General features: G+C 42.2%; 1 protein-coding gene across 2 annotated transcripts in view; it reads left to right on the forward strand.

The window, feature by feature from the left end:
* The first annotated feature begins 1415 nt into the window (after positions 1–1415).
* The window catches only part of LOC124142657 (integrin alpha-4-like), a 119687-nt gene continuing 105467 nt past the window's right edge, over positions 1416–15635 (forward strand). For both annotated transcript variants that reach the window (XR_007219562.1, XM_046511238.2), the window contains exon 1: positions 1416–2439. Coding sequence is in view for 1 of the 2 variants with exons in the window: in XM_046511238.2 (XP_046367194.1) it covers positions 2258–2439 (182 nt within the window). In the remaining variant the exon portion in view is untranslated. The remainder of the gene's footprint in view (positions 2440–15635) is intronic.

Below are 15635 nucleotides of genomic sequence, written 5' to 3' on the forward strand. Positions count from 1 at the left end.
AAGATCGTTTTAAAGAAGGCACTGAGAAGTTCTTGATTAAGAGGCTGTCAAATGTCAAGAAGGTGCATAAATCAGACAGCGCTTATTTCCCAGCTATAATGGACGTTACTGTAAAACTGGACTGTTGTGAAAAAAAGAGATGCAGAAAAGAAATGAGAGATAGATAGTTCCTTAGTGTAGGTATAGGGATATACGCTTTCCCATCCTACAGGAACATCCATCTCAACGCCGTGGCCTGGTACCACGCGACGTGACATTGTGACATCCATCTCAACGCCGTGGCTCTGTACCACGCGACGTGACATCCATCTCAACGCCGTGGCCTGGTACCACGCGACGTGACATTGTGACATCCATCTCAACGCCGTGGCCTGGTACCACGCGACGTGACATTGTGACATCCATCTCAACGCCGTGGCTCTGTACCACGCGACGTGACATTGTGACATCCATCTCAACGCCGTGGCCTGGTACCACGCGACGTGACATTGTGACATCCATCTCAACGCCGTGGCTCTGTACCACGCGACGTGACATCCATCTCAACGCCGTGGCTCTGTACCACGCGACGTGACATTGTGACATCCATCTCAACGCCGTGGCTCTGTACCACGCGACGTGACATTGTGACATCCATCTCAACGCCGTGGCTCTGTACCACGCGACGTGACATTGTGACATCCATCTCAACGCCGTGGCTCTGTACCACGCGACGTGACATTGTGATTGTCGTAGACAAAATGTTCACAAATTTGTACCTAATGCTCCCATTAGTTGGAACCGCCTTGAAAAATCAAGTCGTATATTTCATCATAACCCATCCTTATCTAAAATTATCCACATCACGAAACCCGCTAATGTTAAAAAATGTATTTTTTCTGTTCATCCTCATTCCCTAAAAATAAAATTAGATAACAATATTCCAAATTTAACCCAATAACAAACTATTCCCTAACCCATCAATATAACCCAATCATATTTCTGACTTGATAAACATTTATTGAATTTACAAGGAAGGAGAAAAATGCCAGGCGTCAGACAGTCTCAATTTAATTGAAATTGATCCTGAAAGATACACTCTAAAAACAAAGATAACTGAGATTGTGAATGCTCAATAACAACAGCGGTAGCAAGGGTCTATCACCCGCAGACCATATGACAAGGCAACGTATATGATAAGCTTCTCTTTAGCTCCTGGCTGTTGGGAGGATCGGAATTTTCCGAACGTAATAATTAGATTTTCTTGAGGATGTCGCAAGTTTGACGCCATGTCACAGAGTATGCAGGAGCTGAATCATGTGTCACTTACACGTGATAAAGGGCTGTTTTTGAGTTCTGTTTCAAAACTTGTACGTCCTCCTTGTCAAAAAGTTTCACAGCGATGGAGTTGCCAGCGATGGAGTTGCCAGACTCGCCGAGACTATTACCACCGCACATGTCACTATACATGGATCGATCTGGGCAGACAAGAAGCTAACTGGACACGTTGACACTTTTTGTATGTAACAACACTTGGAGTTAGACTTCTTGACTCTTTTTCAGTCAGTTGGTTCATCAACAGGTTCGAAAATGCAAATATATGGCCGTAATCACTTATACCAGATGTCGTCTGCAGTTTGACACTCGCCAACAGAGCTAGACATTCAGCCTTTGTCCGCCGAGAAGAAATAGTGTTCAGGATATTCTTAGATAAAGTATCGTTATCACGACAAGGTGACAAATCAAACGATGCTGATGACTAAATAGGTTTGATATTTGAAGCGACGGAAGCACCAGCCAATTATTTCCCGCTTCGCGCGCGCGGTCTCCCAGTCGAACTCAAGCGAGTAGCAGACGATAACTCGCGCAGCTGATTCAGTTGTATATCTCAGTATAAAGCCAGGAGGGGCTCTTGTCGGATGATGTCGGGAGCGCCGTAAAAAGTTGAAAAGTTTGAATCATCTCGCGGTGTAGATGTTTGTTAGCTTGGCTGTGTTTCATTTCCGCTGCGAGGTCGCTTGGTAACGGTGACATTCCATAGCAACACGAGGTTTCAGCATCTTGACCACACATTCGGATCGCGTCGACTGGTTGGTTGTTTTGAAAACTCTATGAGAGGAAGTCTGCAGGTTGCAGTCATTACCCCGGCACGCTCATTCTTAATTCGCAGATTTAAATAATTCCACAAACTGGCGTCACATCCACACAAAAACCAACTGTTTGCAACTTTTCCAAATTTGAAACCTTCAATGCAAAGACGTCTACGTGTTCCCTGACGATGTGTGCCTGTGTTGGATTTCTGCTGTCGTTCCTAGGGACGGTGACTGTGACGAACGTCAACGCCTTCAATATCGACACTCGTGATCCGAAATTTTTTTCCGGTCCTGAGGGATCGTATTTCGGGTACACAGTCGCAATTCTCTCGGAGTACCTAGACTATCACGGATATCAAGAAATGTGGTAAGTGAAACCATATCTTACTTTCGGGATCCGTCTTGTTCCCTCTATATTAACACAGCTCTGGGTATAGCAATATCATACGTGGTATGGCGATGTTCCTTAGTATCTGTTTATTGTTATTCTTTCTTGTTTTTTTTCAAGAAGGATAAACATGTTCACTCCGTGACGTTCATGGGTTATCGTTGAGACATGAATAATGAATTGTTACAGAGAAAACGAGATAACCTGCCACGGTTTCGACCGGGATATTGTTTACATACACAAATTACATCCCGTATGAGCTGTTGGAGAAAACAGTGATATATCTTTTACTGATTGATGATGTTCAGATGCTGATGAATAACGAAATATGTTTATTATGATTTTCAGGTATTGTTATGCATAACTTTTATAAGTTTTATCAACACATTACTTCCATATCAAAAGTGTTCATTGGGGTAAACTGCAACCGATTATACTCTTTCTTCAACTCAACGCTGTAATACTAAAGATACTTCATATACCAGTGTTAGTATAACCACACGTGTGCGCTTAATAACGCCATGTTCTCTCTGTAAAACTGGTCCGAATACTGTTACAGGTCATGTCAAATTGTCAAAAATTCCAACATTCAAATATTTTATCTGTTTGTTGTTTTACGTCGCAATGAACTGTATGACGTCGGCTTGTAAATAACTGAGTCTAAACCAGAAATTCCAGTGATCGATACTGTGAGTTACGATTTTCCGTCGGAGTACAATGACACTCAATCAACCAAATCACCTAGCCTGACCGCCCGATCCATTCAGACGCTTCTTTCGACTAGCATAGGGGCGGTCGGGTAGCCTAGTGGTTAAAGCGTTCGCTCGTCACGCCGAAGACCCGGGTTCGATTCCCGACATGGGTACAATGTGTGAAGCCCATTTCTGGTGTCCCCCGCCGTGATATTGCTGGAATATTGCTAAAAGCGGCGTAAAACCATACTCACTCACTCACTCGACTAGCATAGTTTGCAGGGGACTCAATCTAACCCGGATCCCCACGGGCTGTCAACTATTGCTTTAAGAATTTGAAGTAAGTTCACTAATTATAATTAACAATAACTATTAATGTATTCCATCACTGATACGTCTAGCTCGGGCACCATAACACGGCAAACCAGACAATCCGCTGATCAGTGCTACCGTTAGTCCTGCACCATGACCGTGGAATATATTTATTTTATGAAAAAATAATAATCTAGAAATGCATACAAAAGCAAGTCTAGCCAGCTCAAGCTAAATCAGCATAGGGAATTTTTTTATTTTTAGAGTCAAGAAGGATATTGTGTAATATAAGATTTCAGAGACTAAATGTTAGTCTATGCTACCGTAAACGTCCATTCTAAATCATTCATGGTTAATGTTTGGTGTGCGGGTAAGGTGGAGTTATGACAAGGATGCATATTTCCTTACTAATGCACTTCATGTGTCGTCGTTTAACACTCTGCTGTTACAATGCATGCATAACTTTCATTAATAATGCAAAATATTCAGTAGAAAAGCCCATCCAGCTGATCTGCAATGTCGTGATTGATCGTTTCACAGTCGTAAGGGACTTCAAAGGACGATCACTCAGTCGCCGAATGTGTAGTTGCACACGTCCCTGACATACGCGCCGCTCGTTGTGACAACTTGACGTATGTAAGTGAGACGGAGTATTGTTGTCAAATGTGGAAAAACTTTCACTTTGTCTCCACGTGTTATATAAACAGGAACTTTTTTCAACCAGTGTTCGAAATAAGAAAATTGCAAGGCTGACATCGGGACCTACAGACTTTAGAAGCCGCAGGCCCTGACTAGACTCGTGAGGCCCTCATTTATAAAAAATGCATCTTATTGTGACAAAAAACATAGACATGTAAATTAACTACATGTCATAAGGATCCATACAACTTTGAAACTACGGGGACGACACAAGAATTGCCTGCCACATGCCTGCGGGTAGGCGCATATTTCGAACACTGTTTTCAAGTTGTTTTTTCTTCTTCTTGGGGGATACCGGGTTGGAACTGGTCCCCGCCAACCTGTGCTTGTCGTATGGGGAGACTTGATAGATCGTGTGGTCACGCTCGCCGACTTGGTTGTGTGTTTAATCGTACCCAAACAGCTCGACATTTTTCCAAATATCCATCACTGGATTGTCTGGTCTAGATTCGATTATGTACAGATTGGAATAGCTGGAATGTTTCTGAGTTCGGCGTTAATACCAACAAAACAAATAAAAATCACTTTGTTCCAATGATAACCTTTCTTGTAAATTTGTTTAATTGAAATTTTATTTGTCTTGATATTAATATCGACTACGTACAACAGCTGTGATGTTATAACACTTTTTTATAATTAATATTGCTTAATATATAGATAAAAATATAGATTCATATCTAAACATATGTATATATATTATCACACCAGCTCCGCCTGGTCCCTGCACAATGATCCTGTTTGTGGAAATCTGGTAACATAAACACACGAGATAGCTTTCACAGTCACGACACATCGGCTCTCAGAGGTCGCGGAGGTGTGTTCTAATTGAGTTATCTCTTTGCAGATAACTCCGCTGCTTGTTTACAGGGGGGTCGGGCGAGATGGAGTTTTTTATCTCATCCACCCATTATCACAAAATTAAATCAGATTCTTGCATCCGACTATAAGATTTCTTTAGCTGAAGGAACACGGTTGAAAACTCATGTCACTTGGTATCATCTCTATGTACACACGGTTAACTACTCATGTTGCTGTTTGCCTAGACTAACATCAAGTCTCTGAAATGAACATATATTACAGAAAAAAACGGTTGTTAAATTATCTTAATAAAAATATAATAAAAAGGAGCCCAGAGACTCTCTTCATAACTCCAGTAATCTAGACTTGACAAATATTATAGACTTGCGTGGGCTGTATTGGATATATTTGTATAAGGGTCTGAATGACCAACTCATACTTACTTACGTCGTGTCTGACCAACTCATACTTACTTACGTCGTGTCTGACCAACTCATACTTACTTACGTCGTGTCTGACCAACTCATACTTACTTACGTCGTGTCTGACCAACTCATACTTACTTACGTCGTGTCTGACCAACTCATACTTACGTCGTGTCTGACCAACTCATACTTACTTAAGTCGCGCCTGACCAACTCACACTTACTTACGTCGTATCTGACCAACTCATACTTACTTAAGTCGTGTCCGACCAACTCATACTTACTTTAGTCGTGTCTGACCAACTCATACTTAAGTCGTGTCTGACCTGTCCATAGTTAACTAAGTCGTGTCTGACCTGTCCATAGTTAACTAAGTCGTGTCTGACCTACCCATCAATGTACTATTTGTAATTTAGCTCACTTAGCCAGATTAACAATCTAACAATGCTGATTTGATTTGATTTATCGAGTGTGTTAAAGTATAACGGTCAATCGACAATACAATCAGCCGTACAACGATAAGCCCGCTTGTGTAGGGGGTGGTTTGAAGGGTAACACGACACCTCTGACCAGTGCTAATGTAAGAACCATCCAACGTACATTGCCCGCGATATTTCATACTTATCTAGACCCAAGAAACTTTTAGATATACACGTAAACGTTTCTTGCCTCCGGTGCCCTTACTGATTGCCTGTCAGCCGAGCTGCCAACCGATGGGAAGTCGGTTCGTCTACCATCTATCTACCCTGTCTATCTTTCTGCCTACCTGCCCGCCTGTCTTCCCCATCAGACCTCGGTAAAATCCGTCAACCTGTCAATCTATCTTCCGAAGACGCCAGTTTGTCAGTTTCTAAAAAACGCTTCCTCATAGGAATGTTGTATTTTTGTTTGACAAACAGATAAATGAATAGTTGACTTTGTCCACAAAAAGACATCAAACGTACACTATACGTGTATTAAGAAGCATTATTCTTAAATAATGTTTCTTTTGAATGTGTTCCGAATATGTAATTAGATTTAAGATCCCCGTTTCTTTTGTAAAGTAGGGCAATGGCGATTTTTTAAAATCCATAAAGTGAGATCGAATGATCCAAATATTGTTTTTCAGTGAATTAAAAAATATTTTTCACAAAAGGTATTGAGAAGTAACGAGGTTAGCTGCGTAGAACGTTACCACAAATAGAGGCCAGTGCGCATATGTATCACGTGACAGCCTTAATTGACAGACTCTCCCTCTGAAATGGTCACGTTGAATGGTTAATCTCGTTATAAGGCTTCGTCATTCAGTTACGTAGTGAATTATCTTATTTAATGTATACGATAAGCCTGACGTCTGGCGTTTTCTCAAGCCTTTGAAAATAATTTTGATATGCAAGTTGAAATGAAATTGCAAGTTCGGGTGAACACAAATATAGCAAAATATGGTTTATGGGTTGTATTAACTGCTTGGGTTGTTGTCAATCAATCTTTGATTCGTTCTGCACGGGAGACAGCAGGTTATCGAATTACGGAGACGTGCAATAGTTTTAGTTGATGTACCGCAGATTAGGTTAGTGTGTCTAGGCGATTGATAGCTGTACAAAGAGATGTTTGCGCCGTTATACGATTAAGGCTTGTTGTTAAGCGGAGACATTGCCGGAAATAGCTTGTGTTGGACATAACTGTGTCAGCAGGCCTAGGAACATTGATAACGCACCCGAGTTGACATCACGAATTGTTTAGGAAATATGAAATTCACTCTGGTGGTCATATTGTGTTTGTTTGTTTGTTTGTTTGTTTGCTGTTCAACGCTGCACTCAGCAATATTCCAGCTATGTGACGGTGGTTTGTGAATAATCGAATCTGGACCGAACAACCTAGGGATTGACATCATGAGCATCGATCTACACATTTGGGATACGGTGGCATGCATCAACCAAATCAGCGAGCCTGATCACGGCCCGATACCGTTAGTCGCCCCTTAAGACAAGCATGGCTTGCTGAAGACCTAATCGAACCCGGATCTTCGCGGGTGAGCTGTTGCGGTAACAACAGCTATTTGTCTTCTTCTTGGTAAACACAGATGTGTTGAAGATGTTGGTGATGTTGATGCTTCAGCAGGTTGTTTGGGTTTGTACAAAGGCCACGTGCTCAATAGACATATTCACACAAGGCAGCCACATGCACGATATTGTTACAGGTGACAATACCAATCTCACCCCGAAACAATTTGGACTGTGCCACTTATTTATATTTATGAGGTCACCACCAAGGTCTCGTTCCTCTTTCTGCGCGAACAAGCTTTGTATTTATTAGAACGACATGCCCGTGAAATTCGATATGTTTGTAAGAGCTAGAGTTACCTTTCTTTATCGAGATATAAAGGTATCGTCTTCAAATAATTATGTGAGGCGACAATTTCTGCCTGCAGCAGTACCAAATGTCCCGCCAGTGTACTGCCACGTGGTCTTTAGCACGAAATGTTCATGCACCGATTCACATTGTATTCAGCGGCAGCGTCATTGTCGTATTTGGCATGATTTTCCAAAGACCGGAACAGTGTGGTGACTGCGTGTCTAGATCGAAGACTGATCATGCACTAAATTACAATCAATATTTGAATTCTATTATTTTAACAAAATACAAAATAATTAAGATTGGCTTCAAATGTGTTACAAACGACAGAATATCAGTTTAGTTTATGACTCTGGTGCACGAACCTCGTGTCTCCGTCCCTTTTTTCTCGAACACTGCCAGGATTAGTACTATATGTGTACCTAAATATAAAGAGTGGTTAATGTCGCTAGCCCAGAGGAAATTCCGAGATATGATTAACCCCAAGAATTTCCTGTTTGTCGAGATCCGGGAAGCGGCAGGTCGGTGGTTCCATACGCGTCACGCCAAGAGACTTTAAAAGATGGCACTTGTTGTTACCCTGCCTTGCGCGCGACTTTAAAGCGATAAATCTAGGACTGGTCGGCTCGGAACCACCCATTCACACGTGCACGCACGTCGCTATAATAATGCAATGATCTTAAGGCGACGTTGAAGCCTATTTCACCTCATCTTGTCGAATGAGGATTGGGTAGTCCTGTTGATGCTTTCAGTCCTTAGTTATCAGGTCATGTTCAGGACCCGTGAAGATCCGGGGTAGAATTGGTCTTCAGCAACCGATGCTTGCCGTAAGAGGCGTCTGTGCTTGTCGTAAAAGGCGACTAACGGGATCGGGTGGTCAGGCTCGCTGACTTGGTTGATGCATGTCATCGATCCCAATTGCGTGGATCGATCCTCATGATATCAATCACTGGATTGTCTGGTCCAGACTCGATTATTTACAAACCGCCGTCATATAGCTGGAATATTGCTGAGTGCGGCGTTAAACAACAAACCAACCAACCAACCAATCAAATGTGTGGATCGATGCTCATGACATCAATCACCGGATTATGAGGTCTAGATTTGATTATTTACAGATCGCCGTCATATAGCGTGAATCTTGCTGAGTGCGGCGTTAAACAACAAACAAACAAAAGGTTATGTTAAAGCCGCTGTATGACTAGTATATTACTGTCTGCGGTAATAAACAACATTCACTCTAATTATTATTTATGCTGGATTCCCAGCCTGCTATCAGGAAACGTACCCCATTACGACCCAGATAGAGGGAATTTTATAACGACGTGTAATCTCCCAATTGGTATGTAAAACAAACCACGGCATTCATTCCCGCTCGCATTGGACTATAACTGCCGCCTACAGCTGGTCGCGATTTCTTCATTATCTGGATTTGCTATCAACACGTCATTACCGAAATGGGGGTCACTCAAGAGATACCCCCTGATTTCCTCAGACGGTGAGCGACCCAAAGCTCTGTAACACACAAGTAGACAAGGTTGCCGTCTAGTGTGAACAGTTCTTTACACGCAATGTAAACTGTCCTGCTCTATTGAACGTGTGGCGCAAGGCAAATAAACTCTAAAAAATCTTCCTACACGCCATTGCCGTAGTGTTACCGACGACTTCAGGGAGCAGTATATTCACTGACGGTGAAGATCATCACTTCAGTTGCGCGTTTGGTTCGGAAACGAAGTAAGCACTCCCACCAAAGACGCTATGTGTCTGTTTTGCACACTAAACTATTAGCTGGGTTTAGTTGAAGCGACAATGTGTTCAGAAAACGACGAGTAATCAGCAGCTGGACTAGTAGTCAACCCAGCGAATAATTTAGTTTGCAAATTCTGCTCCTATTTCTGCTTGTCGATATTCCAGTTGGCAAAATGGACAAATAACACACATTTCTAAAGTTTTGAACACACGTTAGTTAGTTGTCTTTGATAGGCCTGATCGGAAAAGCCAATACGTTTTTACGAGAGAGAGAGAGAGATAAAGAGAGAGAGAGAGAGAGAGAGAGAGAGAGAGAGAGAGAGAGAGAGAGAGAACTAATTAACCAACTGACTCAGACCAGTCCTTGTTTTGGCCCCTTAATGCCGAGCACCAGGCAGGATAACAACAAGTACCTTCTTATACATCTAATACAAGGCAATAGGGAGATTATTGTCACGTGACACAAGATTATTGCTCATAAATTGAATATGGTTGAAATACCTTTTTGGAATAAAAGTTTGATGTCAGTATAAACAAACGAAAAACACGAAATGTTCAGAGAGAGTTTATTTGTACACACAAATATGAACCGAAAGAGCAGTGCTCGACTTTGCTGATAGATACAGTGTCATTTGAAATGGCTATGATTTTATCTGTTTCAACCAACAGCTCTTTTATGATTATATATATTCCTCCAGCAGGTGTTCTATCATTGTTCATTTTAACTATCTCTATATTTTGTATTGATATAAAGTGTAATTATTGCATGTAGGTATATCTAATTTCTTAAAGCTATTTCCATGACATACATGCTATAAAACCGCACTGTTTCAAAATGGGAGGAAATAAGACCCTCCTTGGCCCAATTTGACCTTATTCCATACACAGCTACCGTATGAATTTAAACAATAGTTTCGTCCAGTTAAATACTGATGAGTCAGCGCTATGTGCCGAGCCCAGCTTTTGAACTGACAGCCCTGCCTTTGTTTATTCATTGAAGGGATGTGTGAGGGCGAGATATATGTGGACATCCTCGTACGTCCATTATCGTTATTACCCTGGTCCAAATAAAACTTCGTTTCGGGATTCCAGAGCGGAAGCTCGGTGGTTTGACCCCCTTGCTGCGTCATACCAAAGGACGTTAAAATATGGTACTTGTTGTTACCCGGCCTGGCGTTCGGCATTAACGGGATAAGACAAGTACTGGTCGGCTCGGCGTCATTATACTTTGTCTAATTGGGGTATCCCTGTTAAATTGCGGGACCGCCTCCGTGGTCTAATGGTAGAGCGTCCGCCCGGAGAGCGGAAGGTCCGGGGTTCGATCCCCAGCCGCGTCATACCAAAAGACGTTAAAAGATGGTACTTGTTGTTACCCTGTCTGGCGCTCGGCATTAAGGGGCTAAAACAAGGACTGGTCGGCTCGGAGTCAGTATACTGTGTCTGATTGGGTTATTCATGTTAAACTGCGGCATGGTATCTCAGTGTGCTAGCACTATAAATCGGCATCATTCCGGACTAGTACAAGCAGCCACACACACACATACACGTGCATGCATGTCGCTATATAAGTGCAATAACCTCACCTGTTGAACTGCGGCATGGTATCACAGTGGGTAAGCACTATAAAACCAGAATTTGTCCAGACTAGTTCCACACCTTACACCATAGGAGCACATACCTCTTTCGCTTATGAGATGGGTGGTTTGTTAGTTTGTTGTTTTACGCCGCACTCAGCAATATTCCAGCTATATGACGGCGGTCTGTAAATAATCGCGTCTGGACCAGACAATCCAGTGATTGATATCATGAGCATTGATCCACGCAATTGACAACCAAGTCAGCGAGCCTGACCACCCGATCCGGTTAGTCGCCTCTTACCTTTCGCTTATGAGTGTAATTTGATGAAGCGTCCATTTTTAACGTCGAATCATTCGAATCGAGCTAGCGGTGGTAGCGAATGTGTCTAGGGGGATTATCATATTTGCATGGAAATGGGCTACACTCGCTAATCCAGGATTTAAGTGCAGATAAAATAAGTTATTCGTCGAAAATATATCAGATATGATTTGGGACTTGCTACGAAGTGTTTAATTGTAACACCGCTAGGACTGTTGCGTGTCGGTATTTCTGTAGTCGCTAAGGAACGCGAGTCCTCAAAGATTGTGCGTTCAATCTGGGCTACTAATCATTGTCAAGTCTGAAGTCATTGCCCGGATGCGGGCACTTCATTCTCCGGCACACAAGGAGCGCATTCTTCATATCGAACAAGCCATCATTGAGATCTGTATGTCTATCAGGGGAGCGGGGAAACTGGTGGTTGTGGAGGAGACAGTTCGGTTTACCTCTCTGATAAATAAGACATCAAACCTTAACTTTCACAGCTCTCTCGAAATTCACGCCGCGACTTCGACGAATGGTTACCAAGGGGACGTTGTCGCCCACCTTCCCTCACCTTTGGTTCACAGCTGCACTGGTCAATGCTTCTTTGTGTTTGAGACTATTGTCGTGGTAATGTGACACTGGGGTTCTTCTGTTTAGTTAATGTTTCATTTTGGGTAGAACGCGAGAGCCACACGCTACATCCCACAGGCTTTAAGTGAAATAGCAGGGCGGTATGGTGCCCCGTTGTCTCATTGACGATGTGAACTGTTGATTATGACTGCTGTTTGAATTGAAATTATAATTACTACTGAGGGACGACCATTTCTCTTCTTCTGAGGTGAGGTGATGTAAAATTGGGTTCTGAACAACCGGGCCCAGGAGGTTAAACGTTTGCTCGTCACGCATAAGTCGAGGGTTCGATTCCCTTCGTGGATCGATGCTCATGATATCAATCACTGGATTGTCTGGTCCAGACTCGATTATTTACAGACCGCCGTCATATAGCTGGAATATTGCTGAGTGCGGCGTTAAACAACCAACCAACCCTTTATGGGTGCATTGTGTGAAGCCCATTTCGGGTTCCCCTGCCGTGATTTTGCTGGAACATTGACAAAAGCGGCGTAAAACTATACTTAATCTTCTGAAAAAATCTGATTATTTTTACCCTTTCGTTACGTGATATCAGAGGAAGGTGGTGACACATACGGAAGTGACCCGTTAGGATCCGGGGTAGAATAGGTCTTCAGCAAACCATTGCTTGTCGTAAGAGGTGACTAACGGGATCGGGTGGTCAAGCTCGCTGACTTGGTTGAAGCATTTCATCGCATCCCAGTTGCGTAGATCGATGCACATAATGTCAATCACTAGGGCTTGGCTGGTCCAGACTCGATTATTTACAGAGTGCGGCGTTGAAAAAAAAAACAAGCAAACAAACAAAGTAAGTGAAAGAATGAGGATTATCTTAGTTTACAGTAGCTGACAAGTCACTCACTTACAAACTCACTTATCAGCTCACTCACTTACTGTACGCCATGCCAGCTGTAAGAGGCGACCATGCTTGTCGTAAGAGGCGACTAACGGGATCGGTGGTCAGGCTCGCTGACTTGGTTGATGCATGTCATCGTATCCCAATTGCATGGATCGATGTTCATGATGTCAATCACTGGCTTGTCTAGTCCAGACTCGATTATTTACAGATCGATTTCATATAGCTGGATATTACTGAGTGCGGCGTTAACAACAAACAAACACACACACACTTACTGTCTATGGCGCACAGTCCGTCTGGAATCACTGTTGCATGACTCATGTCTAGTCTCTCTAACAAACCCCAGATTAGATATACCGCTCAACATTTGATAAGGTTATTTCTGAGACCAGGTTGGGGCTGAACGAGACTGATTGTTTGGAATTGATACCACATAAATAAATTCTGATATTGCTGTGGAACGAGGCTGATTGTTAGGAAGTGATACCATATATATAGTATCTGATATTGCAGTGGAACGAGACTGATTGTTTTGATGTGAGAACATATAAATAGTTTTTGTTATTGCCGTGGAACGAGACTGATTGTTTGGAAGTGATAACATATAAATAATTTCTGATATTGCAGTAGAACTGAATTATGTTTGGTTTCATTTCATTTCAAAATTATTTGATTCAGAAATATTTTGCTCTCTTGTTTAGTAACAGTGTAAACATATTCCAGTACCCCTATCAATTGTTGAGTGGTATATTTATGAAGCATTCCCCCGAGTCCACTCTCATCCCTTCTCAGCTCCAGCAGTCAACACTCATCATCTTATCATCTCTAAATGCAGAGAGGGGCGGTCGGGTAGCCTAGTGGTTAAAGCGTTGGCTCGTCACGCCGAAGACCCGGGTTCGATTCCCGACATGGGTACAATGTGTGAAGCTCATTTCTGGTGTCCCCCGCCGTGATATTGCTGGAATATTGCTAAAAGCGGCGTAAAACCATACTCACTCACTCACTCACTCTAAATGCAGAGATTTTAGGGTTCCTTTAATACTCATTGGTTTCCTTGTGAAATGGTGTATTTAACCGTAATCATAAGTTCATATCAGGGACTATATGTTAGTGTGAGTAGTGTCCTGCGAGTCGTGGTACTGGCGGCACACGTCCGAAGGGTTTCTAATCAACGGAGGTCGCGGTACTCTAACATCTGACCTGACTCCTTATTCAGACAGACAGTATTAACGCGCATTCTTGGCCGAGGAAGGTCACAGATAATAGTCTGACCCGTGTCATGTCAATGGTAGATATCAAGAGAACGGTTCACCGGGAGATAATTCAAATGCAGCCATGCAGTCCCCCAGTCAAGGCAATTCGAAATAAGATTGTTGTTTTATAAATCTCGCAAACATTATTCTGTATTATCACGCATGTCTAAGGCACATCTGACTGTGAACGGAAGGCACATTTGATAGTGACAGGGGTACGGAATGCTCCAACAGTTATGTAAGTTAATAAAATAAGACATACTCCACCCACGTGCACGTAGTGTGAAAATGGTAACACCTCAAAAGGATGTTTGATATAGCTGTTGATGCGGCAGAGATTTATAGTACACAATAGAAAGACTCATTTTATAAACAGTTCTGTCAACCACCAACGTATTGATTTGGTAGGAGGGGGATTTGAAAGTCAACGTGACTTCATGCGCAGTTCTCTCCGTGTCGACGTCGACGACGGGTGTGAGTTTTGCACACACAACTAAAGAAAACTCTCGGTTCCAAATTTAAAATAAGCATTCTTCTAAAATATCGATTCTACGGTTAGACGATCCACGTTTCAAAACACAGTAGGTTCATCTCTTGCTTCACTCGCTCACTGGGGCTAAGAACACGGGGGTTTCTTCAATAATATATCCATTTCAAAGTGAACAAGTTCACAAACAAACGCCATTAATCAAAGCACTAGACTAAAATAGAACGTATTTTCAAGCTACTCATTCACATATTTGAGACGCCATCAACAATTTGTTGATGGCAACGTCAACTCTCGATAACCCTGGCGGAGTAATACAACCTGGCGTGTTAAGAAGCGCCGTGTACATGTCGGCTATTCTCTTCATGTGTTTTCTGTTGTTCGTTCTGTCTACAACAAATCATATACCTCTCTTTGTGTCTATTATACCAGAGTGTTGTTTTTTTTGTCAGCACGATTTTCACGTGGCTGGCCACGACGATGAGTTTACCTGCCGCGTTGTGCGTTCTCACGAACTACGTGTGTGTCAGACGTCAAAAAGGGACTACTTTTTATCACTCAGCATCATGATAATCTTTACAACATTGACTTTACTGCTGGGAAAGTAAGATTAAAATGAATTTAATCATATACGAAATACCAACAGACAAAATAACTTTTTGAAAAATGTGAAATATGATAAGCTCTTCTAGACATATGTCACATTCCTTGGTGGAATAATAGATTCCAAATATGAAATATGGCCTGTTCTTCATATTTTGTGATATTAAATAATACAGATTTAGGGCAATAGCATGATTTACTGTTTGTGCTTGTCTATGATATATATTTTTTAACGTTTTGACACAATAACATACACAGACTGAATACATGCACATTACAACGTTATTATTTGGGCGTGCAAATGGTAATTTAGTGTAGAAAACGATCATATTTGCATGTATCATCGTGTCTGTGTTAGCAATTGTCGAATCTAGCACAATCAATCACGATTCCGTGTTTTGTAGCAGTAAGTTGGAAGGAAATATCTACCGCTGGATTGCCAAGTGACTGATT

The sequence above is a fragment of the Haliotis rufescens genome, unplaced genomic scaffold (assembly GCF_023055435.1).
Source record: "Haliotis rufescens isolate VD_foot unplaced genomic scaffold, xgHalRufe1.0.p SCAF_10, whole genome shotgun sequence".
Classification (NCBI taxonomy): domain Eukaryota; kingdom Metazoa; phylum Mollusca; class Gastropoda; order Lepetellida; family Haliotidae; genus Haliotis; species Haliotis rufescens.